This window comes from Macaca mulatta, chromosome 11 (assembly GCF_049350105.2).
Source record: "Macaca mulatta isolate MMU2019108-1 chromosome 11, T2T-MMU8v2.0, whole genome shotgun sequence".
Classification (NCBI taxonomy): domain Eukaryota; kingdom Metazoa; phylum Chordata; class Mammalia; order Primates; family Cercopithecidae; genus Macaca; species Macaca mulatta.
In genome coordinates, this window is record NC_133416.1 from 124125338 (window position 1) to 124148940 (window position 23603).

The 23603-nt window shown below is 49.8% G+C and overlaps 2 protein-coding genes across 4 annotated transcripts in view; one reads left to right on the forward strand and one right to left on the reverse strand.

Annotated features, from left to right (window-relative positions):
• The window catches only part of RNFT2 (ring finger protein, transmembrane 2), a 131091-nt gene extending 119605 nt beyond the window's left edge, over nt 1-11486 (forward strand). The window contains exon 12 of one of the 3 annotated variants that reach the window (XR_013401489.1): nt 11439-11486. The gene's annotated coding sequence lies outside the window, so the exon portion shown is untranslated. Of the gene's footprint in view, nt 1-7149; nt 7657-11438 lie in introns of those variants that run through there. The other 2 variants (XR_013401487.1, XR_013401488.1) reach the window with 2 other exon arrangements.
• Nucleotides 1024-22137, reverse strand: HRK (harakiri, BCL2 interacting protein). The gene is made up of 2 exons (XM_015152901.3): nt 21721-22137; nt 1024-2773 (listed from the first exon to the last, which is right to left on the reverse strand). Exon 1 carries the CDS (start codon nt 22050-22052, stop codon nt 21777-21779), a length of 276 nt encoding a protein of 91 aa, XP_015008387.1. The 5' UTR covers nt 22053-22137; the 3' UTR covers nt 1024-2773; nt 21721-21776.
• Nucleotides 22138-23603: the final 1466 nt, after the last annotated feature.

Consider the following 23603-nt stretch of genomic DNA (forward strand, 5'->3'; position numbering starts at 1 on the left):
GTCTGCTGAAACCCGATATGAGGTCTTTTTTAAAATTCATTTCAAAGCCTCCCTCCCTTTCTCTCTCTCTCTCTCTCTCTTCACAGACGCTCTGCAGTGAAGCTAATCAAAATCAATGACTCCTTGGCAGCCAGAGAAAAGCGGGGGGGTGGAGGAGAGGGAGGGATGTTGCCAGCACTTTGCACGCTGTGGAAATATTTTTTAAAAAACAAGAACCACCCCACTATCTCATGCAATCCAAGCAATACAACAGGAGAGATGGTGGAGACAATATATACATATATATCATGCTTCAATTTCCTAATACAAATGTCCATCAAGAAGTCAAATCTCATATAAAAACGAGCATTAAAAACAACCCCTTGTCAAAAATCGGGGCAGTCGAGAAGTGCACTCCAATGAATGATGTGCAAGAAAAGGCCAGGATTTGATAAATACATGGTCTCTAATAAAACAGGAGAATATCTACAAGGGACTTGGCTGGGAAGCTCTACCAGGAGGTCATGGGTGCCCCAGTTCTCTCAGCAAAGTGGCTTCATTGAAATCAAAATCACCCAAGATGCCAACCCCAGCGTTTGGAGTTTGGATCCTCCAGGGGAAACATCAAAAGCCAGCAGGCAAGTCGGGGTTGAAAAAGGGATCCTCTCACCTTTCATCTTCTCCTGTGTCTACGTGGTCAGCATGCCCCCACTACGACCTTGAAGGTACAGCCTTAAAGAAGCAGAGAACTGTGATTGGGTACAACTGTGTAGTAATGGAAGCCTCTCCCCAGAAAACGGGGTGAGCTGGAAAGACCCTAGTCTGTGGCCAAGAAAGTGATTAAATAGAAGCAGAGACTGTATTTCATATTATTCTGATGAATTTGCCTTCTCCAAGTTCGTGGCTTGGTGGGAATATCGCCTGCTGCTCTCTGCAACCCCCAGCTAAGCGAGGGTCCCCTGCAAACATCAACTAGGGGAAGGGCACGAGTAATGAGGAGAAGCAGGTTCCCCCAAAATAAGCGTTATTTTATTTATTTATTTATTTATTTATTTTGCCTTGCTGAGTTCAAAGCTGCGGAGTGGGGGAGCCTTCCCTCACATTCAGCAGCCCTGGGGTTACATTTCTCTTTAAAGGGCTATTTAGGAAAACACAAGGAATGGATTTTAAAAAGAAGACAGAAAGAAATCCAGCTCCCAGCTTGCAGCAGCACTGAGAGCTTGTACATTCTAAAGGACCTGGTCATTTACAGCAAAGCCTATGGGGGGATAATTCCCATTTCAGCCGCATCCACCTTAACAAACGTGGATCCCACTGCTGGCTTCTTAGAACTGGAGCGGTGTCTGCTAACCAGCCTGCTGGACCCTCTGTCTATAGGTACCAGGTGGTGACTTGCAAATCGAGCCTTGGAGAATGACTGTCCGAATCTGCAGGCTGACACCTCGCCACCTCGGCTTTGAAAATGGCAGTGTGTGGTATCCTGCACAGAGGAAGAATACGTGCTTATGTTGGATTTTTCGAAAATGAAAGCAAAAAATAATCACTGCTCCCTGAAGAGTCTTTGCAGCCAAGTCTCCGTCCAGCACACATCTTTTTTTAGCCCTTCTAGAAACTTCTGAAAATAGTAGCTTATCCTTGGGGGGAAAAAAATCAGACCTCTGTCAATCAGTGAGATGCTGGTGCATTTCATTTAAATGGCCCACTCCCTCCCCCAACGTCCCCTGGTTATAAATCATCTTTGACCAGAATGTAGCCATTTCTTGGCTCTTTAATCCATAAAACCTAAACCCTGAAATCCCCTTGGGGAGTGGAGGAGGCTGTGGGCTGAACTCCGAGGACACTTTTGTGGGGGTGGAGGAGATAGCAACCAAGTCATGCATGAGGTCAGCTTTCTGCCTCATAACCAGCAAGCCTCTCAATGCCACCCTCCCTCCTAGACCCCAAGGTTTGCTCCAAACCACCTCTGGATATTTGTCCCCACGTAGAGAAAGAGAAGAGACTCTCAAGTGGCACTTTTGCAACTTGTCCCTTAAAAAAAAAAAAAAGAATCTGAAACAGCAAAATAGAAATCTCTCTTGTCCCCTGGCCTTCCAACAAGTCTGTCAAAAGAATACCACAGCAGCACCAGCAGAAACGCACTTAGCACCAGCAAAATTTTAAGTGAAGCACCAGAGACACAAAAATCCCATTTCTCTTGACGTGACAGTGGGATCTAGCGATCGACCTAGGTAAGTACAGAGGGAGAGGCTAGGACAAGTCAAGAAATGGAGGCACCCCAGACTGCGCCTACACAATTGGCCCCGAGTCCTCACCTTTTTTTTTTTTTTTTTCCTATCATGCCTTTTGCACTGTTACCTCTTATTCCACCAGCATCTATCTCCAGGCAGTTGGCCGATGCTAGGGCTAATTCCCACCAGTCTTTGCAAACAGTTTCTAAGTACACAGCAGGCCTCTCTCTTCTGGCGCCCCAGACATTACAGAATATCAAAGTTCACATCGCAAGGTGCAGAAAAGGAAGGCAACCACGTCCTCGACAAGGCATGCACTGATACGTAATATTCATATTTTTGTTATATATATAGAGCTGTATGTAAATAGCATTGGGGTGTCTGTTTCTGCAGCTGGATTTCCAAAGGGCTTCCCCAGTCCCATTCTGTGTTTCTACGATCGCTCCAGGCGCTGTCTTTACTCTCCACTTCCTTCTCGAAGTGCCAACCGCGGCCTTTCAAGCTCTGGGCTCCCCCTCTGGAAAACGGGAACCAGCTTTCTCCAAGGACACAGGGTTTTCACCAACCTGCAGAAATAAAGATTGGTATTTTGATCAGTGCAGCTGCTGGGGGTGACGTCAGTGCAGTGGGCCTCTGCACACTCAGCCCCGGATGTCGGGAGGGGGAGGGGGAGGGGAGAGCTACTGGATGCAAAGCTCTGGTTTTGGAGGAAGGATGCCTCAAAAGCTAGTCTTGGCACTCTTCCCCTTACCAGAGTCTCTGTCTATGTGGCAGCCATCCCCAAATAGACATTTGTGAGCGCACACACACTCCCCTCTCTGCTTTTAGACCTAGATATTTACGTAGTCATCTTCAGAGATTTTTAAAAAAAGAAGAATCTAGAGACACACGAACTTTTTGCTTCTCCAAATTCAGAACAGGACCTTCCTCGATTCATTTCATAGATCCAGATTCAGGAGAGAGTTGTGGGATAGTCTCTGTTCTCTTCTGTTTGTTTGTCCGTTCATTCATCCATTCATTTCTTCCCAAATATGCCAAGTGCCATACTCAGGGCTACAGATTCAATGACATAATTCTTGCCCTTAAGGGGCTCAGAGCCAACAGGGAGATGGGAAGAAATGGATAATGACAGTCACATGTAAAGAGCATATGCAATCTGGGGAAACGTGGTCTATGGGAACCCAGGGGAGGCAGCTCATAAGGGAGACAAAGGAGATTCCTCAGAGAGAGTGGCAGGCCCCTGTTGACTATTGAAGAGTGCCAGGAAACGAACCAGGATAAGAAAATGAGGCATCCTAGGCAGGGCAGAAAAAACAGCCCATACCCAAGAGTATCCACAACAGAACGCACAAAATGTGTGCACAAATGCTCACGGCAGAATTATCCATAACAGCACAGTGTGGAAACAACCCAAATGTCCATCAACTGATGAATAAACAAAATGTGGTCTCCCCATACAATGGACTATTAGTCAGCCATCAAAAAGGAATGAAGTGTTGATACTTGAAGATGGATGAACCTTGAAGACATCATGCTAAGTCAAAGAAGCCAGACACAAAGGGACACATATTGTGTGATTCCATTTATATGAAATGTCCACAACAGGCAGATCTTCTGTGACAGAAAGGAGAACGGTGGTTGCCTAGGGCCAGGGCGGGTGGGAGGAATTGGGGAGTGGTGCTCATGAGCACAGGGTTTCTTTCAGGGAAACGAAAATATTCCAAAGTTGACTGTGAAGATGGCTGCAAAATTCTATATATACTCCTCATCATTGACTTGTACACCTTAAACAGGTAGGGTTGTTTATTTGTTTGTTTGTTTTTGAGACAAGGTCTCATTCTGTTGCCCAGGCTGGAGTGCAGTGATGCGATCTCAGCTCACTGCAACCTCTGCCTCCTGGGTTCAAGCGCTCTCCTGCTTCAGCCTCCCAAATAGCTGGGACTATAGGTGCACGCCACCACACCCATCTAATTTTTTTTTATTTTCAGTAGAGACTGAGTTTTGCCATGTTGGCCAGACTGGTCTTGAACTCCTGACTTCAAGTGATCCACCCACCTTGGCCTCCCAAAGTGCTGTGATTACAGGCATGAGCCACTGTGCCCGGACTTAAAAGGATAGGTTTGATGGCTATAAGTTAGCAGGGGAGATAAGAACGTATCACACGTTACTCTGAAGCAGGTGGCATAAGAACGAGCATGTGGGTAATACACACCAAGTGGTATAGGAGTGGTATAGGAGGAGGGAGATCGCTTTATGACTTCTGGGTTTGAAAAAGTCTGAGATGTTGACTTGTATGTACCAGCTGGTACCCTTGACTTCTGGCTTATTCTGGGTTTGACCAACAGGAAAGGAAGCACTCATGGGAAAGTAAAATCAGATGTTTGTTCCCCAGTTCCCCGCCCGCTGGTCAGAGGTTGGCCACAGCCGCTGCCTGGACTCATGGTACAGTGACACCCTCCTGGGGACTCCAGGTCCCATTCCTTTCCCTGGAACCTTCAGGCCAGGGTGGGAACAGCTCCCCTCTATGGCTAAGCCTAGGGTACTGCATTCACTCTCGCTGGTTTCCCAAACCCTGCCCATGCCTTTGCCGTTGAACCTTTCCTAAATTCTCCTCTGATGACTGAGTCTGGAGACACTATCTGCTGTTACTTGGGCCCTAGTGGATACATCTGACTGCATGAAAGAGATGAGTCATAAACACATGGACCCCACAGTCTACGTCAGCTGACAGTCACAAGGATCCAAATCAGTGACTTCAAACCTTTTGCTTTTTTTTCTTTTTTAAAGAAACTGGGTCTCGCTCTGCCACCCAGGCATGAGGGCAGTAGCACCATCATAGCTCACTGCACCCTCGACCTTCTGAGCTCAAGCGATCCTCCCACCTCAGCCTCTAGCTGGAACTACAGGCATGCAACACCACATGTGGCTAATTTATTATTTTTATTTTTTTCTTTTAGAGACAGGGTCTTGCTATATTGCCCAGGCTGGCCTCAAGTAATTCTCCCACCTTGGCCTCCCAAAGTGCTAGGATTACAGGTGTGAGCCACCACGCCAGGCCAATTCACCTTCTATCTTATGAGGGCACAAACACAATAGGAGCTCTGCATTGTTATGCAGCCACCATATATTTTCTTAGAATATGGAATTAGAGTCCTCAATCAACTCAATTGATAAATACACTCAATTTAATGAAACCAGCTTTTGTAACCCCTAAACATCTCTGTTGGTGTCTACTCATAAATCTACAGAATTGAAAGTCAGTGTAAACCTGCAGCATTAGCCTAAAATAATTATGCTGCTTTAAGCACAGGTGGGACAGAAGGAGAGCTAGGAACACTTAGTAAGTACCTACTATGCTACTGAGTGTGTGGACTTCGTGCTAAGCTTGGTTATCTGCACCAGATAAGGCCAGGTGCCTCCTTGAAATTTGCCTCTAGGCTTACCGGAAAGATATGCCATGCCACAGGACAGTACTGTAAATGACCAATATCCGGAGGTGAACCGACAGCCTAGAAGTCAGGATGGGGTTACAATCACTAGGGAAGCTTCAGAGGGGACCCGGGATTTGATTCATGAAATACCTTTGAAGAAATGTCCCTGTTTCCATTTTTCATCCACCACATGGAGGGGGGAGGCAGGCAGAGAGGGAGAACTTGAACCCACCAGGTTCTGCCTCCCTGGGCTGCGGTGATGTTGTGCCGCTTTGGGCACGGAAGGTGAAAGCTGAGCACAGTGAACCCCACTGCAGCATTAGATGGGGCAAGAGGCTTATTCCCTTTTTCTGATGTCAGCAAAGAATTAGGACTCTTGGATTCCCTCCCAAGAGGCCCCCTCATTAAAAAAAAATACCTTGGCCAGGCATGGTGGCTCTTGCCTATAATTCCAGCACTTTGGGAGGCCAAGGAGGCCAGAAGTTTGAGACTAGCCTGGGCAGCATGGCAAAAGCTCATCTCTACTAAACACAAAAAATAGCCAGGTGTGGTGGTGCACACCTGTAATCCCAGCTACTCAGGAGGCTGAGGCATGAGAATCTCTTGAACCCAGGAAGTGGCGATTGCAGTGAGCTAAGATCATGCCACTGCACTCCATCCTAGGCAACAGAGCCAGACCCTGTCTCAATAAGTAAATAAATAAAATTTTAAAAATACCTTTTTTGTCCTTGCTATTTGCACAAATGATAAGTTACAAATTCAAACAGTGGAGAAGAATATAAAAATAAAAGGAAAGCCCCTTCAACCCAACCCTTAAGCCCCACTCCCTTTCCCAGAGGCAGCCGGTATCACCGCCGGTTGTGCAGCCTCCCAGAGTATTTTCTGTGTATTTGTAGACGCCATGTCTCTTTTTTATTCTTTTCCTACCATTATGTTCCCAGAGCCCAGCACAATGCCCAGCATATAGTAGGTGTCCAATTCATTATCTATTGAGGAGGGTAAATAAGTGACAAACAAATAAAGATGACAGGCTGGGTGTGGTGGCTCACGACTGTAATCCCAGCACTTTGGGTGGCCGAGACAGGTGGATCACTTGAGGTCAGGAGTTTGAGACCAGCCTGGCCAACACGATGAAACCCCATCTCTACTAAAAATACAAAAATCGGCCGGGTGCAGTGGCGCACACCTGTAATCCCAGCTAGTCAGGAGGCTGAGACAGGAGAATCACTTAAACCCGGGAGGCAGAGGATGCAGTGAACTGAGGTGGCACCACTGCACTCCAGCCTTGGAGACAGAGCAAGACTCCATCTCAAAAAAAAAAAAAAAAAAAAAAAAACAGCAGTTTCTCGGATCCTCCATCTTTGGTTTCAGCAGGTTGATTCTGACCAAGGAGTTTCAATGGTACCAATAGTCCTAGTCCCTAAGACTTGAAGGAAGGGCTGGGCATGGTGGCATGTGCCGCTAATCTCTGCTACTCAGGTGGCTGAGGCAGGAGGATTGCTTGAGCCCAGGAGTTCGAGACCAGCCTGGGCAATATAGCAAGACCCTGTCTCAAAAAAAAAAAAAACTTGGAGGAGAAGCTCTCCATGCAGAATCCTCTTGCAAAGAAGATTGCTCTGGTCCACATTATCCCTTAAATCTCCATCTGTAGAGTTCATGTCGGCCAGGTAGGAAGCTGCGCGCACAGGAGGCTGTGGAAAGGAAGCTGAAAAGCTGGCTAGGTTGTGATGTGTGAGGAAGGAAGAGGTCACTTGGCAGCCTCTGGAAGAAATATTTGCTCTCCTTGGCCCAGGCTTCTTCTATCAGTGAACAGTTATCAATGCCATCAGCTACTAGATACTGATTATCTAAAGTCTATGAAGAGAGACCTGAGCTCCTACCCACTAGGAAGTTATGGCAGGTGGGCCTTGGAAGCCCAGTTCGCTTGACTTTCAGAAGGGTAAGCAGTGAGAGTTGGGAAGTAGTTCAGCTCAGCACAGAATCCACACCAAAACAAACAAACAAACAAACAAAAATACAGATTCTTCTCAAAGCAAACTGGGGCCTACCAGACAACGTTGCCCATGGCCCATGGCCCCCATGTTATACTATGCACATTCTTTGACCTAACAATTTCATCTTCAGGAACTTCATTTTTTCTTTGCAAAGGTGTCCAAATGTGAATGTCCCCTGCCATGCGCGGTGGCTCACACCTGTAATCCCAGCACTTTGGGAGGCCAAAATGGGAGGATCACTTGAGCCCAGGAGTTCCAGACCAGCCTGAGCCACATAATGAGACTCCATCTGCACACACGCACATTTTTTTCTTTTTTGAGATAGAATTTCACAATTATTGCCCAGGCTGGAGTGCAATGGCGCAATCTTGGCTCACTGCAACCTCCGCCACCCTGGTTCAAGCTATTCTCCTGCCTCAGCCTCCCGAGTAGCTGGGATTACAGGCATGCACCACCACGCCCGGCTAATTTTTTTGTATTTTTAGTAGAGATGGAGTTTTACCAGGTTGGCCAGGCTGGTCTCGAACTCCTGACCTCAGGTGATCCACCCGCCTTGGCCTCCCAAAGTGCTGGGATTACAGGCATGAGCCACTGCACCTGGCCACAAAACAATTTTAATTAGCCAAGTGTGGTGGTGCACGTCTATAGTCCCAGCTACTCAGGAAGCTGAGGTAGGAAGATCACATAAGCCCAGGAGTTTGAAGTTACAGTGGGCTATGATCATGCCACTGCATGTCAGCCTGGGTGACACAGAAAGACCCTGTTTCTAAAACAACAAAAAAAGTTCCTAACAACCTTGTTTACCCTACCAGAAAACAGGAAACAATGCAAATGTTCCCAAGGAAGTGACCATATAAGGAAACCCTGCTTCATCCAAGCAACAGAACATCATGCAGCCATTAAAAAGGATGAGGAAAACCTTTGTGTGTTGACATGGGAAGATCTCAACCACCTATTTTTAGTGAGGAAAAAGCAGGTTACAAAACAGCATGAACAGTATGAGCTCATGTATTTAAAATAGGATGCGTGTGTGGGTGTATATGCATCAAGGGAAGAGCATGGGGGCTCCCTGAAATCAGGGGTCACGAACTGAAATGCACTGGACCCAGTAAAGGTACCCAGGAGGGGCTGGGGACACTGGAGTGTGTTTGTCCTTTCTAAAGGGGTTTCTGACACTCATCTCCAGCCTGTTTCTGCCACATTGTTAGATCTTTTCATTTTTCAAGAAAAATTGGAAATACAGGCTTCTACCTGAAAATGCCTGATTTTTTTTTTTTTTTTTTTTTTTGATGGAGTCTCACTTTGTTGCCCAGGCTGGTCTCGAACTGCTGGGCTCAAGTGATCCTCCTGTCCCAGCTTCCTGAGCAATGGGCACTACAGGCACATGCCACCATGCCTGCCTAAAATGCCTGACTTTTAAGTGTTGGGGGAAAACCCACACAGGTCAAACGGAACTCAACTGCAAGCCAAATTCAGCTAGGAGACCGCCCATCTTCACCCCTGCCTGAGATACTCAGACACTCCTACTCTCACCTGGCATTTAAGTTTGCCTCATCTTAACCCTCAGTAGCTATCTCTGGGCCCCAGGTTCGCCACTGTACAATGAGGGAGATGGGTTAGATGTCTCTAATGGCCTGTCTGGCTCTGGCTATGTTTCCAGAACACAGACCCTTTGGGCTCACAGATCTTTTGAGAATTGGATCCAAACTATGTTTTCTGTCCCAAGTAGGGGGAAGTAGAAGAGGAGGATGAAATCAGCCAGTGTTATTAGCTTAATTACTGGGTGTTCACAAATTTCCTGAGGCCTCCCCTACATTCATTCGTTCATGCATTCATTCATTCATTCACCAGTTAGTGAATGCCGCCATGCCCGGGTGCTGGGATACAGTAATGGGCAAACTAGGCATGGCGGTTTGCATCTTTCTGGGACCTGAAGGCCAGTGTTGCCTGGGCTGGAAAGCCCTGGTCTAGTGGTTCTCCCAGCCCTGTCAGAGTGGCCTAAGTAGGCCCTTGGTGAGTCCCAGGTTGGGGAAGATAGGATTAAAGCAGATAGCAACCGCCTTAAGCAAAAGGCTCAGAAAGTTCTGAGACCTCCCACGCATACCACAAAGATGGGCCCGTGGACTAAACTTCTTCTTCTTTTTTTTTTCCAAAGACAGGGTCTTGCTATGTTGCCCAGGCTGGAGTGCAGTGGCACAATCACTGCAGACTTGACCTCCTGGGCTCAAGCGATCCTCCCACCTCAGCCTCCCGAGTAGCTGGGACTACAGGTGTGTGCCACAATACCTGGCTAATTTTGTTGTTGTTGTTGTTGTTTGTTTGTTTGTTTTTAAATAGAGGTGGGATTTCGCCATGTTGGCCAGGCTGGTCTTGAACTCCTGACCTCAAGTGCTCTACCCACCTCGGTCCCCCAAAGTGCTGGGATTACAGGTGTGAGCCACCGCACCCAGACTATGGACTCCATTTTACACCAAATAAGAACAACATATATCATAGGCTGTCATTCACCATTTTCAGAACACCAGTGACATGCCTTGTACTGCGCTGGAGTAGATTACAGCATGCTTCCTTCATGCTAGGAGCTCATTACGGAGGTAAAACAGCATTGGTTCTCCCAACCACTCACACATAGAGGGGCTGAATCTGTGCCAGCCGCTTAATATATAGTGCTCCTCCAGTGCAGATGCTATTATTCTTCCCAGTTTACAGATGAGGAAACCAAGGCTCAGAAGGTAATGGGATCGGCCTAAGGTCACACAATTGGCAAATGGGAGATGGAGAAAGTTATCTGAAAGTCGGCCTGACTCCAAAATTCATGTCCCTTTCCGTGAAGCTTCCCTGCCTCAGCACAAAGTATTGGTGAGGAAGATAAACAGTTACCAGGGTTACATTTTCTGAATCAAGTCTTAGGCTTTTTGGTCTGCCAACAGTCTCAAATATTCTAAGTCTGAGCCATCTTTGAAAAAATGGTACTTTGGCCGGGTGTGGTGGCTCACACCTGTAATCCCAGCACTCTGGGAGGCCAAGGCAGGCATATCTGGATCACTTGAGGTCAGAAGTTCGAGCACCAACCTGGCCAACATGGTGAAACCCCTTCTCTACTAAAAATACAAAAATTAGCTGGGCGTGGTGGTGGGCACCTTGTAATACCTAACCTACTAGGGAGGCTGAGGCAGAAGAATCGCTTGAACCTGGGAGCAGGGGTTGCAGTGAGCCAAGATCGTGCCACTGTGCTCCAGCCTGGGCAACAGAGCAAGACTCTGTCTTAAAAAAAAAACAAAACGAGAAAATGATACGTCTTCTTGAATCCATTCCAGTAACTCTGACACATCCCCACTCCTGGAAGACCTCCCTCTCCACCCATGCAAGCCACTTTGTCTTAGTTCCTCCAGCATCAGTATGTTAGCATTTCACAGGGTTTATTAAGTACCATACGGTAGCTCCAAGATTATTAGATGAACATGATTCCTGCCCCCAGGATGACAGGTACAGCCAGGCAGACAGAGAAGCTTTCCAGATTAGTGACATTGTTGAGACTGGGAACCTTTCCCTGAAGTGGGGACAGGCATGCTAGGCGTCATCCACACTCCCACACTGGCTAAAGGTGTGGTCCATGAAGAAAAGTCCACAGCAAGGCAACAGAGATTCATCTGAGGCCAGTCACAGCCAGCTCAAGAGCCAACAGATACTTGACATATAAAGGCCAGTGACATGGGCTGGGCCCAGTGGCTCACGCTTGGAATCTCAGCACTTTGGAAGGCCAAGGCAGAAAGAAAGACTGCTTGAGCCCAGGAGTTCCAGACCAGACTGGGCAACATGGCGAGACCCCATCTCTAAAAAAATAAAATAAAAAATTCGTGGCATACATCAGTAGTCTCAGCTACTGGAGAGGCAAAGGTGGGAGGATCACTTGAGCCCAGGCCGAGAGTGCAGTGAGACCTGATTGCACCACTGCACCCCAGCCTAGGCAACAGAGAGACCCTGTCTCAAATAAAGAAAGGCCAATGACATGAATGAGACATGGGAGCCAACAGCAGTGTTTGCAGATCTTGACCACATGATTTTATGCTCTAGATGGCCTTTATAACACAAGAATGCTCATTATGTTTTTTGTTTGTTTGTATTTGAGACAGAGTCTTGCTCTGTCACTCAGGCTGGAGTGCAATGGCATGATCTCAGCTCACTGCAACCTCTGCCTCCTGGGTTCAAGCGATTCTCCTGTCTCAGCCTCCCCAGTAGCTGGGACTACAGGCATGTGCCACCACACCAGGCTAATTTGTTTCTATTTGTAGTAGAGATGGGTTTCATCATGTTGGTCAGGCTGGTCTCGAACTCCTGACCTCAAATGATCCACCCACCTCAGCCTCCCAAAGTGATGGGATTACAGGTGTGAGTCACCGTGCCTGGCCAAAAAAAAAAAAAAAAATTACTTTTTTTTTTTTTTTTGAGACACGGGCAGGTTGAAGTGTGGTAGCATGATCACAGCTCACTGCAGCCTCAACCTCCCTAGGCTCAAGTGATCCTCCCATCTCAGCCTCCCGAGTAGCAGGACTACAGGTGCATGTCACCATGCTTGGCTAATTTTTCCTTTTTCTTTTTTTAGATTGGGGCTCACTTTGTTGCCCAGGCTAGTATCAAACTCCTGGCTTCAAGCAATCCTCTCACCTGTGAGCATTAAAAAAAATTTTTTAATTAGTTTTTTTTCTTTTTTTCTCTGAGATGAAGGTCTCACTCTGCTGTCTGCCCGGGTTGGAGTACAGTGGTGTAATTGTAGCTAACTGCAGCTTTGAACTCCTGGGCTCAAGTGATCCTTCACTGTTCCTTCACCATGATGGATGGGGAATGTAAATGATGGACTAACTAAATAAAGCAATACTAACCAACTTCTAAGTGTGGTGGCTTGCGCCTGTAATCCCAGCACTTTGGGAGGCCAAGGTGGGCAGATCACAAGGTCAGGAGTTCAAGACGAAGATGCCCAATGTAGTGAAACCCCGTCTCTACTAAAAATACAAAAATTAGGCCAGGTGTGGTGGCAGGCACCTGTAATCCCAGCTACTTGGGAGGCTGAGGCAGGAGAATCTCTTGAACCCAGGAGGTGGAGGTTGCAGTGAGCCAAAATCGCACCACTGCACTCCAGCCCAGGCAACAGTGTGGGACTCCATCTCAAAAAAAAAAAAAAAAAAAAGAAAGAAATGTCTCATAGAAAAATACTAAAAGGTTGAACAAATGCCTGTGATATATGGAAAAGGTCAGGTTACAGATAATATATTTAGAGTGATTCCATGTGTTAAAGTACCCATCCAGCCAGGCATGGTAGTGCACACCTATAATCCCAACACTTTGGGAAGCCAAGGCAGGAGGTCCTGAGCTCAGGAGTTCAAGACCAGCCTGGGCAACAGAGCAAAACCCTGTGTGTACAAAAAATACAAAAATTAGCCAGGTGTGGTGGCATGCACCTGTAGTCTCAGCTACTTGGAAGGCTGGGGTGGGAGAGTCACTGGAGCCCAGGAGGTTGAGGCTGCAGTGAGCTATGATCCTGCCACTGCACTCCAGCCTGGGTAACAGAGTAAGACCCTGTCTCAAAAAAACAGAGAGAGAGAGAAAAGAGAGAGAGAGAGAGAGAAAGGAAGAGAGAGAGAGACAGAAGGAAGGAAGGAAGGAAGGAAGGAAGGAAGGAAGGAAGGAAGGAAGGAAGGAAGGAAGGAAGGAAGGAAGGAAGGAAGGAAGGAAGGAGGGAGGGAGGGAAATAAAAAAAGAGAAAGGAAGAAAGGAAGGAAGGAAAGAGAAACGGAGGAAAGAAAGAAAATCACATGACGAAAGGGTCAAATCTAATGCAACGGAAAGGTAGAAAGGCTTAGAAGCTGTCTGGTCTTTACATGGGAAAGGACTGCAATCTTTTGCTACTCAGACCTTCTGCTCAAAGCTGAACCTCCTATCTCCAGAGGCAAGACTCTAATTTTCGTTCTTTCTTTTTTTTTTTTTTTTGAGACAGGGACTCATTGTGTCACCCAGGATGGAGTGCAGTGGCACAATCACAGCTCACTGCAGCGACAAAGTCCTGGGCTCAAGCAATCATCCCGCCTCAGCCTCCCCAGTAGCTGGGACTACAGGTGCATGCCACCACCCCTGGCTACAATTTTCTTTTATTCAGCATTTTCCAAATAGTTGCCAATGAACTATTTGTAATATTTTTTGTCATCAAGAAAACGTTATTTATTTTTCTGAGACAGGGTCTCATTCTGTTGCCCAGCCTGGACACAGCAGTACGACTGCAGCTCACTACAGCCTCAGCCTCCTGGGTTCAGCAATCCTCCCATCTCAGCCTCCCGAGTAGTTGGCAACACAGGTGTGGACCACCATACCTCACCAATTTCTTATTTTATGTAGAGATGGGGTCTCACTATGTTGCCCAGGCTAGTCTCAAGTTCCTGGGCTCAAGCAATCTTCCCACCTCAGCATCCCCAAGTGCTGGCATTACAGGCATGAGCCACCACATCCAGCTACTTGTTTAAAAAAGGAATATTATATCAAGTTTCCCAGAGCAATTAAATTCCACCCTGCCCAAGTCTCTGGCCCATGGAGCAAAGGTTCAGTGTGGGAAAGCTCTGCGGGAAGCAGCCATATTGGATAAGCCGGTTGCCTCCCCACAGGAAGAGGAAGGAGCTTTCTCCTTGCCTGGCCAACCAGAGTCATAAAAGGGTGCATCTTATTGATGTGGGCTAAATCAGAAATCCCCCACCCAACAGCAGGGGCACCAGTTTAGGGCAGGAAAGGAAGAGGGGAGCCACTGCTGAGTTGGATGGTGAGAGTTCTAAGGGTGATGGAGACCCAATCGATGCCCACAGTGTTCCCCTGGCACTGAGGGGGGTGGGTGTGAGTGAGTTGGTTCAGGGATCACGACCTCTCAGACCTTGGCAGGAGGTGAACTGGTTTACTTCTACTAAGAGGCGAGGGCAGGGGCAGAGCCTCGGTCTCCTGTCTCTGAGAGAGTCTGGGGTCACCTGAGGGCTGCGGTTGGGACTCGTTCATTTCTGCATCCCTGCACCTGGGCATCCAGCCCCGGCACCAAGCTACTCTGCTTGTTTCTCTTTCCTGAAATGTACTATGCAGTCTCACCTCCAGGCCACTGGACTTGCTCTCTCTCTTCCCAAAACACCTTTCTTGAATGTATTCATATGGCTGGCTCCTTTGTGTCATTCAAATCTGCTATTCCCCTGGTTCCTCTTCAAAGTGGCCTTCCTTCCCTCATCACCACAGGTGAGGAGTCCCTGGGGCACTCTTTATTGTGTTACCTTTGTGTATTACCTTCGGGGCCCTGAGCACTTTCTGAAATTATCTCTGTATTAGACTGCATAATCCAAAGGTGGCCACTATAATGTCTCCCATTCCCCATGCTATTCCAGAACCTCACCACTCCCCCATGAGGTGGAGTCTAATTCCGCCCCACCTTGAATCTGCATCAGCTTCTGACTTCTAACCAAAGTGACTTCGGAAGCTGGGTCAGAAAAAGCAAAGCAGCTTCCACCTAGTTCCCCAGGATACTTGCTTTTGGAGCTCCCAGTCACTGTGTCAGAATCCAGCTGCCATGCTGTGAGGAAGCCCAAGCCACATGAAGAGGCTGAGTATAGCTGCTCCCATTAACAGCCCCAGCTGACTCCCTGTATTAACAGCCAGACCTGTAAATAAGGTTGCTTCCCCAACCATGACTCCAGTCCTCAGCCATCCTGGAGCACAGACAAGTCACCCCCACTATGCCCTGACCAAATTCCTCACCCACAGAATATGTGAGCATGGTCAAATATGTCAGCCTCCCATATAGGTGGGTTCCACATCCAAGGATTCAACCAGCCTCAGATCAAAACTATTGGAAAAAAATAAAATTAAAAAATAACAATTTTTAAAAACACACATAAAAACAATACAGTATAATTATTTACATAGCATTTACATTGTATTGGGTATTACAAGTAATCTGGAGATGATTTAAAGCACACAGTGTGTGGGTTACATGCAAACACTACACCATTTCATATCAAGGACTCGGCATTCTCGGATTTTGGGATCCAAGATGGGATCCTGGAACCACTTCCCCCCAGAGACAGAGGGTTGTTTGAAGCAAAACTTAGTAGTTTTGGAGTAATTTGTTACACAGAAGTAGTAACAAGAACAATATTTACTTATTGTCTATCTCTTCCCACTAAAATGTGGGCTCCATGAAAGCAGGGAACTCTACCTCTTGGTCCTTCCTATAGCCACAGGAGATACTCAATACTCAATACAGATACACAGAAGATACTCAATAATTAGCAGCTGTATAAGTGGAAGAACTTGAATTTTGGGAAACAATAGTGACTATGTTGCATAGTTTCTTTTTTTAATTTTTTTTTTGTGACTGAGTCTCACTCATTCTGTTGCCCAGGCTGGAGTACAGTGGCATCCTCCGCCTCCTGGGTTCATGCAATTTCCTGCCTCAGCCTCCCGAGTAGCTGAATACAGGCACACACCATCATGCCTGGCTAATTTTTGTATTTTTAGTGGAGACAGGGTTTCACTACAGTGTCAGGCAGGTCTCGAACTGCTGACCTCAAGTGATCCACCCACCTCAGCCTCTCAAAGTGCTGGGATTACAGGTGTAAGCCAGCGTACCCGGCTGATGTTGCATAGTTTCTGATTCATTTAACAAAGCACATAGTTATTGTACACCTACTATGTGACAATCAAGTTGCTAGGGACTAGGGACACTGTGGGTTAGCTTTCTCTCCCTGTGAAATCCTATCACCGGGACACTAGTGAGGACCACCAAAGAAACAGAAGCCCCCTCCCCACCTCTCGTTATCTGCCTGTCTAAAAGGCTGACTTTTCAAAAACTCGAGTTATGATTGCCAAATCCAGCCAGCCCACATCTGGGGGTATATTTAATTATTCCCAGGTGTGGCTCTTTTCCATCCACAGCTCAGTCACTTGTACTCTGGCCTCTCACTAGGCGAGCGGATGACTCCAGACAGGGACCATGTGGCAGGAAGGCTGCCTGGTCCTGCACATCTGGCCCCTTCCCGGGGGGTTCCTCCCCAACAGCTGTCCTCCTCGGGCTCCCTCGCCAAGCAGAAGGCCAAGCTTTCAAGCTCTAAAAGTAATTCTGGCAGGGGTGCTGCGGGCTGGGAGGGAGGCCTGCGGGATGCTCCTCCAGGTTTAACCACTTAATCCCCAAAGTACCTGCCAAGAACCAGTTAGCAAGTCTGGTTGGCGGGCCAGGCCGTCATTAATTCATTAAAGCAGGCTCCCGCTGGCCCATTATCTTCCTTGCCACTGACCACGTCGCCTTATGGGCCTGCAGAGTCCCCCTCTCTCCCCTTCCCCTGCTCCCAAGGCAGGATTCTACCCAGCCCTGGCCTCGACTCCCAGGCAGATTCCTCGGCTCCATTCTCTCTCCCTCCCTGCCCCCTCCGCAGGCACGCTTCTCCCTCCCTCCCTCCCTCCCACGCCTCCGCCAGCCAGCGCTCACCATAAAGCGTCTTTTGTTCCCTCTCTCCTGTATCTTTGAGTATTGACTGGTTAAATCATACCCATCCTCCTCCCGGCCTCCCCAGCCTCAGAGGAGCCTCCCCTGGGGCTCTGGAAGAAAAGGAATTGCACTTGTGCAGGAATTCACTGTGCGCCACCCCGGTCTGCTTACTGCCCCATCTCCTCTTCCCCTGCAAGTCATGGGGTGGGGGGCGCTGTGTGACTTCAAAGACAGAAGCTCCAATTCCACTGGGGATCACTTAGGTGGATGCTCTCTGCCTCGGCTTCCCCTTTGAAATAAAAGGAATGGCACTGACCATTTCTTTTTTTTTTTTTTTTTTTTTTTTTTTTTGAGACGGAGTCTCACGCTGTTGCCCAGGCTGGAGTGCAGTGGCGCGATCTCGGCTCACTGCAAGCTCCGCCTCCCGGGTTCCCGTCATTCTCCTGCCTCAGCCTCCTGAGTAGCTGGGACTACAGGCGCCCGCCACCGCGCCCGGCTAATTTTTTGTATTTTTAGTAGAGACGGGGTTTCACTGTGGTCTCGATCTCCTGACCTTGTGATCCGCCCGCCTCGGCCTCCCAAAGTGCTGGGATTACAGGCTTGAGCCACCGCGCCCGGCCGGCACTGACCATTTCATGACATCCTCTGTTGAGTGAAGTTAACAGACAGACACTACACTGGACTTTTTTGTTGTTTTTTTTTGAGACAGAGTCTCACTCTGTCACCTAGGCTGGAGTGCAGTGGTGTGATCTCAGCTTGCTGCAACCTCTGCCTTTGGGACTCAAGTGATCCTCCCACCTCAGCCTCCCAAGTAGGTGAGACTACAGGTGCACACCACCATGCTATTTTTTTTTTTTTTTTTTTTTGTACAGACAAGGTTTCACCATGTTGCCCAGGCTGGTCTTCAACTCCTGGACTCAAGTGACCCGCCCACCTTGGCCTCCCAAAGTGCTGGGATTACAGGATGGAACCACTGGCCCAGCCTGCACTGGACACTTTCAATGAATATTCTCTTATCATTCACCCAATAACCCTGGAAGGATACAGCTCCAGTTTACAGATAAAGGTGCAGAGGTAATGGTTCTTTCTCAAGGTCATGCTGTCAGCAAGTGGCTGGGTGCTTAAGAGTCTCTCAACCATTATTCTCTACTGACCCTTCTGGCACTGATTTCCCAGGAGGGCAGGCAGGAGTGGTGTGGAATGGCCAGCAATAATAATGGTAAAATGTTGACTACCTTGGGAAAGAATGATAGTAAATGCACTATAATAATCATGATAGCTCACATGTATATCCACTGTTCTAGAACTTTCCATGTATGAATTCATTTAACCCTCTTAATAATGTGCCTATACATTAAGTACTATTAGTGTCCCCATTTTACATATGGGAAAACTGAGTCTTGGGTTTTTGTTTCTGTTTATTTTTTTTAAAGGATGACTTCTGAGAAAAGTATTGCTGGCTCGCAGTAGAGACTCAAAACAAACATACTGGATACACACACACACACACACACACACACACACACACACACGTTTTAAATTATTATTGAGATGGAGTCTCGCTCTGTCGCCCAGGCTGGAGTGCAGTGGTGTGATCTCGGCTCTTCTTGGCTGACTTCTTGGCTGACTGCAACCTCCGCCTCCTGGGTTCAAGCGATTCTCCTGCCTCAGCCTCCTGAGTAGCTGAGATTACAGGTGTGCACAATCACGCCCAGCTAATTTTTGTATTTTTAGTAGAGTTGGGGTTTCACCACGTTCGCCATGCTGGTCTCAAACTCCTGACCTAAGGTGATCCGCCTGCCTCGGCCTACCAAAGTGCTGGGATTACAGGGGTGAGCCACGCTGCCTGGCCTGTATGTAGAAAATATTGATTCTGCATATAGCTGAGCACACCCTTAAAACCTACGGGAATTGAAAGTGGTAGTTCCTACCCTATATGGCTGGCAAGGCCTCCCTCAAACACCTAAGGTACAGCTGTGAACATTCCCCTTTCTCTATTAGGGTAGGGAAAGTGGAGAACACCCCATATCCAGCATAGAACACAACAAACTATTTTCCTCCAGTGAATTTTCTTTCCCTTCTACTTAACTTACCAGAGCTGAGAAAAAACGGGTTTCCCCAAATTAAACCAAAAGCACAATAAAGGCCGGAGCTGCTGGTATTCTGAGGTCAGATGTAGGCTGCAGAGAGAGAACTTCATCCGGGCCAGTGCAGGGAGCCCGAGCACGGGGGAACCCGGCCTGGGAGCGCAGGAAGGCAGGTGGTGAGTAATTCTCCGGGTGTCCCGAGGGTATGAGGGGCGGCGCTGGAGGGAAGCCGGGCGGGGCATCCTGAGGTCAGGGCGCCAGAGGCTGCAGAACCCTGGAGGGGACGCCCGGGCGGGACAAGGCAGGTAGGAGAAGAACCCAGAGGTGTGGGAAGAGGGTGTCTCAGAGTCAGGGCGCAGCACGGGAATAACTGTGGGGTAGAAGCCGGGGGGTGGGGGAGAGGGCGGAAATAAGCTCCACGGAGACCATAACCTGCTGCTGCCCTCCCAACACCGATGCAAAACAGCGAAACTCCTGGCCGACGCCCTCCCCTGCAGCGCAGGCCCCAGTTACCCAACTCCTCCCCTGCGCTCCGGCGCAGAGCGGCGCACTCTGCCCGCCCCTCCCGCAGCCTCCCCTTCCAGGCCCCGGGAGCGGTCCCATCCCTGACACTTAACACACCGGTAAACGGGAACACAGTCAGGCTCCGGCCCGAATCCTCCGCCTCCCGGGAGGGTGCACCCGACATCCCGCACGCCTGGTCCCAGGAGGGGAGCGCTTATCCAGTCTCCTGGACAACAGAACCAGAGAAAGACGTGTCCCAGCCCTCTCCACAGTGCTATTTGATTTTACTCCCTTCCTCTCTTTCCTTCTCATTCACTTTTCAATTGTCTTGCAACTTGTTTTCCAGGCAGTTTCTCTTTTTCTCTATCCTCCCCAAACTTCTTGTCCCTCCCCATCTCGTCGCCTGTTTTTTCTCTCCCTCTTCACCCACTTTTTCTTCTGCCTCTTCCCAAATTCCACGCTTTGGACTTCGCGTCTGTCGCTCAACTTCCTTTTTCTGCTCCCCGCGATAGATCTAAAATGTTTTTCCCGTCCCTGGAACTGGGCAGCCTCAGCCTGACCCCTTTCAGTCGCGGGAGCTCCCAGCCTCTCCAACAGGAAAGGGAGAAGGCGGGGAGAAGTGGATGGGACCCCCGGCGCCCGGGAGCCGAGCGGAGAGCGCCCCGAAGTGCGCACTTCTCTTTGCCAGCGCCCGGGCTGCGCGGGCCCACGCGACATCTGTCGCCTGCGGTCCCGGCTCACACCCCGCGCACCCCCGCAGCTCCCTGGGCGCTGCCACCCCCCACGCTCCGGCTGCCGCCTTTCCCCGCGGGCGCAGACGCTCGGGCCTCGCCTTCGGGCGCCGCTCCAACTTCCCAGGGTGTCTGCGGCGCGCGGCGGGGCTCGGCGGCGGGGACCCAATGGCGGCTGGCTATGTCACCTTTGATATTCACCTTCCGGCCCTAGACTCATCTATGGTGGGCTCAGCCTGATTCTCCCTCATTTTCTGCAGCGCTCCTCGCTACTCCAGGATCCAGAGTAGTAAGACGATGCTTACACTGTGCGCTTCCTCAAAGCGCCTAGCACAGTGCCAGGCGCACAGCTAGGGCACAATAATTCCCCCACCCCAAGAACCTAGTATCTTCCTCCCACTGATACCGACCACACTAGGCGCTCAATACCCACTTCCCGTCCTAAGTTCTCAAAGCATTACCCCCCTAAACAGTGCCCAGCACCCCGAAGGAGCTCAATAAATGTTCCTTCCTTAAGGCTTCCCATTGGAGTTTGCCTGAAAGCCTTCTATTCCAGCCCACTCCGAAGGCGTCTCCTTCCCATCGCAGCTACAACCGTCTGGAGAGAAGGAAGCCAAACTCCTTAAACAGGACACCTCACTGGAGAAGGAGCGACGTTGGCAGGGCAGAAGAAAACTGCAAATGCGCGGAGCTTGGGAAGAAAGATTGGGCCAGCCAGAAACCTGGAAGGGGAGGAAGTCTCGAGATGCGCTTGCGGTGCCAGAGAATGGGGATCAGAGATTGGAGAAGTGACACTTAGGGAGAAGAGGTTGGGAGCAAAGGTGATGGAGACGGTGGCGACTCAGGAACAGCAAGAGGCTTGGAAGGGGACCGAGGACCTTTCTTGGAACTGCGATAGACTTTAAGTATTTGGCGTGGCTTACAACTATATTCTCATCGCAGGCACACTTTTTATTTGCATTGTGTGTTTATTTGTGGGGCTGGTGGGGATTATGGAGGTTGAAGTCCTCCTCAAGCCACCGAGCTATAAGTGAGTAGCAAGATGCGCTTAAGGACTCGGAGAGATAGGGGCAGAAATGGTGGACCTGACACTTGGAAGGAAAGACTGGGGACTGGGTAGGAGAGGGGGGCCGGAGATGCTTGCAAGAGAAAAGAACGGAGGAAGAAGGAGAAGGGAAGAGAAAAAAGCCAAACTTGCCACTCTCCCGCTCCCGGGCCAGTGCCCAGCTGCCGCGCCCTGGCTCTCGGTCGCTCGCTCGCGTACCTGTTGCTTGCTCCGGCTGGGTCTCGGCTCCGGCCCCACCAAGAAGCCCCGCGTTCCTACAAGTTCCGCCTGCCGAGCAGCCAGGCCGCCAGCGCCGCCACCTGCGCGGCCGCGCACAGCCAGGGCCAGTAGGTGGGGAGCGCGCCGGACGCCGGCGCCCTCCGGCTCCGCGCGCGGCGCCGCCACATGGTGCGCTGGTGCAGCTCGTCGCCAAGCGCCTTGAGCCGGGCGGCGGTGAGCTGCGCGGCGGACGAGCGCAGCCCCAAGCGACCCGCGCTGCAGGCGCACACGGCCGGGGGGCCGCGGCCGCGGTGCAGGGGGCACGGGCACATGACCGCTGGCCTCGCTCCCGCCCCGCGCTCGGGCCGCCCCTCGCCTCCTCTCCCTCCGGCCTCTGCGCCCGCTGCCGCCGCGCTCCAGCCGCCGGGGGCCTCCCCTGGACACCAAGTTTCTCCTTGTGTTGTGCGTTTGTTGTGCTGACGGCGCTATTATTAATTAAAGTGTCACATGGTGGAGGGGGGCGGGGAGGGGGGTTACATCATCCGGCCCCCGGGGGTGGGGGGGGCTGCAGGCAGAAGAAACCGAGAGGTAACTTTTAACCCTAGCGGCGCCGGCAGCAAGGGGGCGCGAGGTTTGGGAGACCCGGAGCGCGGCGCGGGGCGACGCGAGAAGGCGCCCCGCAGCGGAGGTCCCGGGCTTTGGGGGTCTCAGGGGACCCCCGCGGAGGCGAGGAGCGCGAGGGAAGGTTGTTCTCCTTCCCCTTTTCCTGAATTCAGCTCGAGTTCCGATTTGGCGAGGGAAGAAGGCTTGTTTGCCGTTTTGGATGAAGCTGATACTGAATTCGGCTGCATTATTCAAAAATATTCCGAGGCTGTTGTTTTGTTTGGGGGAGGTGGGTGGATTCAAACTCTTACGGAAGAGCAAGATTACACCTAACTTGCCTCGTTTCAGGTCTGACTTGGCACCTGTAGGCATTTAGCCTGACCCTAACGCGGCCCCAGCGCCTGGCTAGAAACCCTGACGTAGGCGTGATAGGGGGCTGGATGGGTCGGTCCTGAGCTCGCGAGGGGCGTGGATGGAGGCATTCTCGCTGCCCAGCACCCACACCCAAAAGACCCTCACAAGGGGCTTTCTAAAGGGAAACTTCTTGTCTGCTTTCTTTGTGAATATTATTTTCCTGATGGGGTTACAGTTTTCTGCGACGATCCCAATTTAATGCGCAGTGAATACCCTAAGGAGTCGGCGAGAGGAGGGGCGCGGGGGACTTTAATTCCTCCTTTTTCAACCCGACAGCCACTCCTGTGCACCTCCAGACTGGAGCGTCTGGAATTGTCACAGCCAGTGACGGTTCAGATGGGCTGGGCGGCTCTCAGCATTCTGTGGGGGGAGAATGAAACCTGCGATCTTAAATCGACTGGGATTCAGACAACTTTAGGATTCAGACGATCGGGATGAGTCCAGAGGTGGCTCCAAGTTGGGAGTCTGGAACCTGCTGAGGAAGCTTCCATTCTTTCCTTCCCACCGCACAGTATAACCAAGATTCTTCAAGTCTGTGAACTTAGTTTTGGTCTGAATTGATCAGGAGGAGAAATGTCCCTTTTGGCCTACAGCGTGTTGAAATGACAACAAAGTCAGGGGTCAGAGCTCACAACACTGTGTGATTCTGGTGGCCTTTTCCCGCACCCAGCTCCAATTATCCTAGGCTTCATAATGGCCAAGACTTACTGCGCACCTTCTATGTCTGGCACCTGTAGGCTTTGGGCGCTCTTGCCTCTGCTGCCTAAAGGTAAATCTCCCAATTATTCTACATGCAATTACTATAATATTTCAAAGATGAGGAAGCTGAGGCACAGGTAGATGAGGCCTCTTGCCCTAGCTCACAG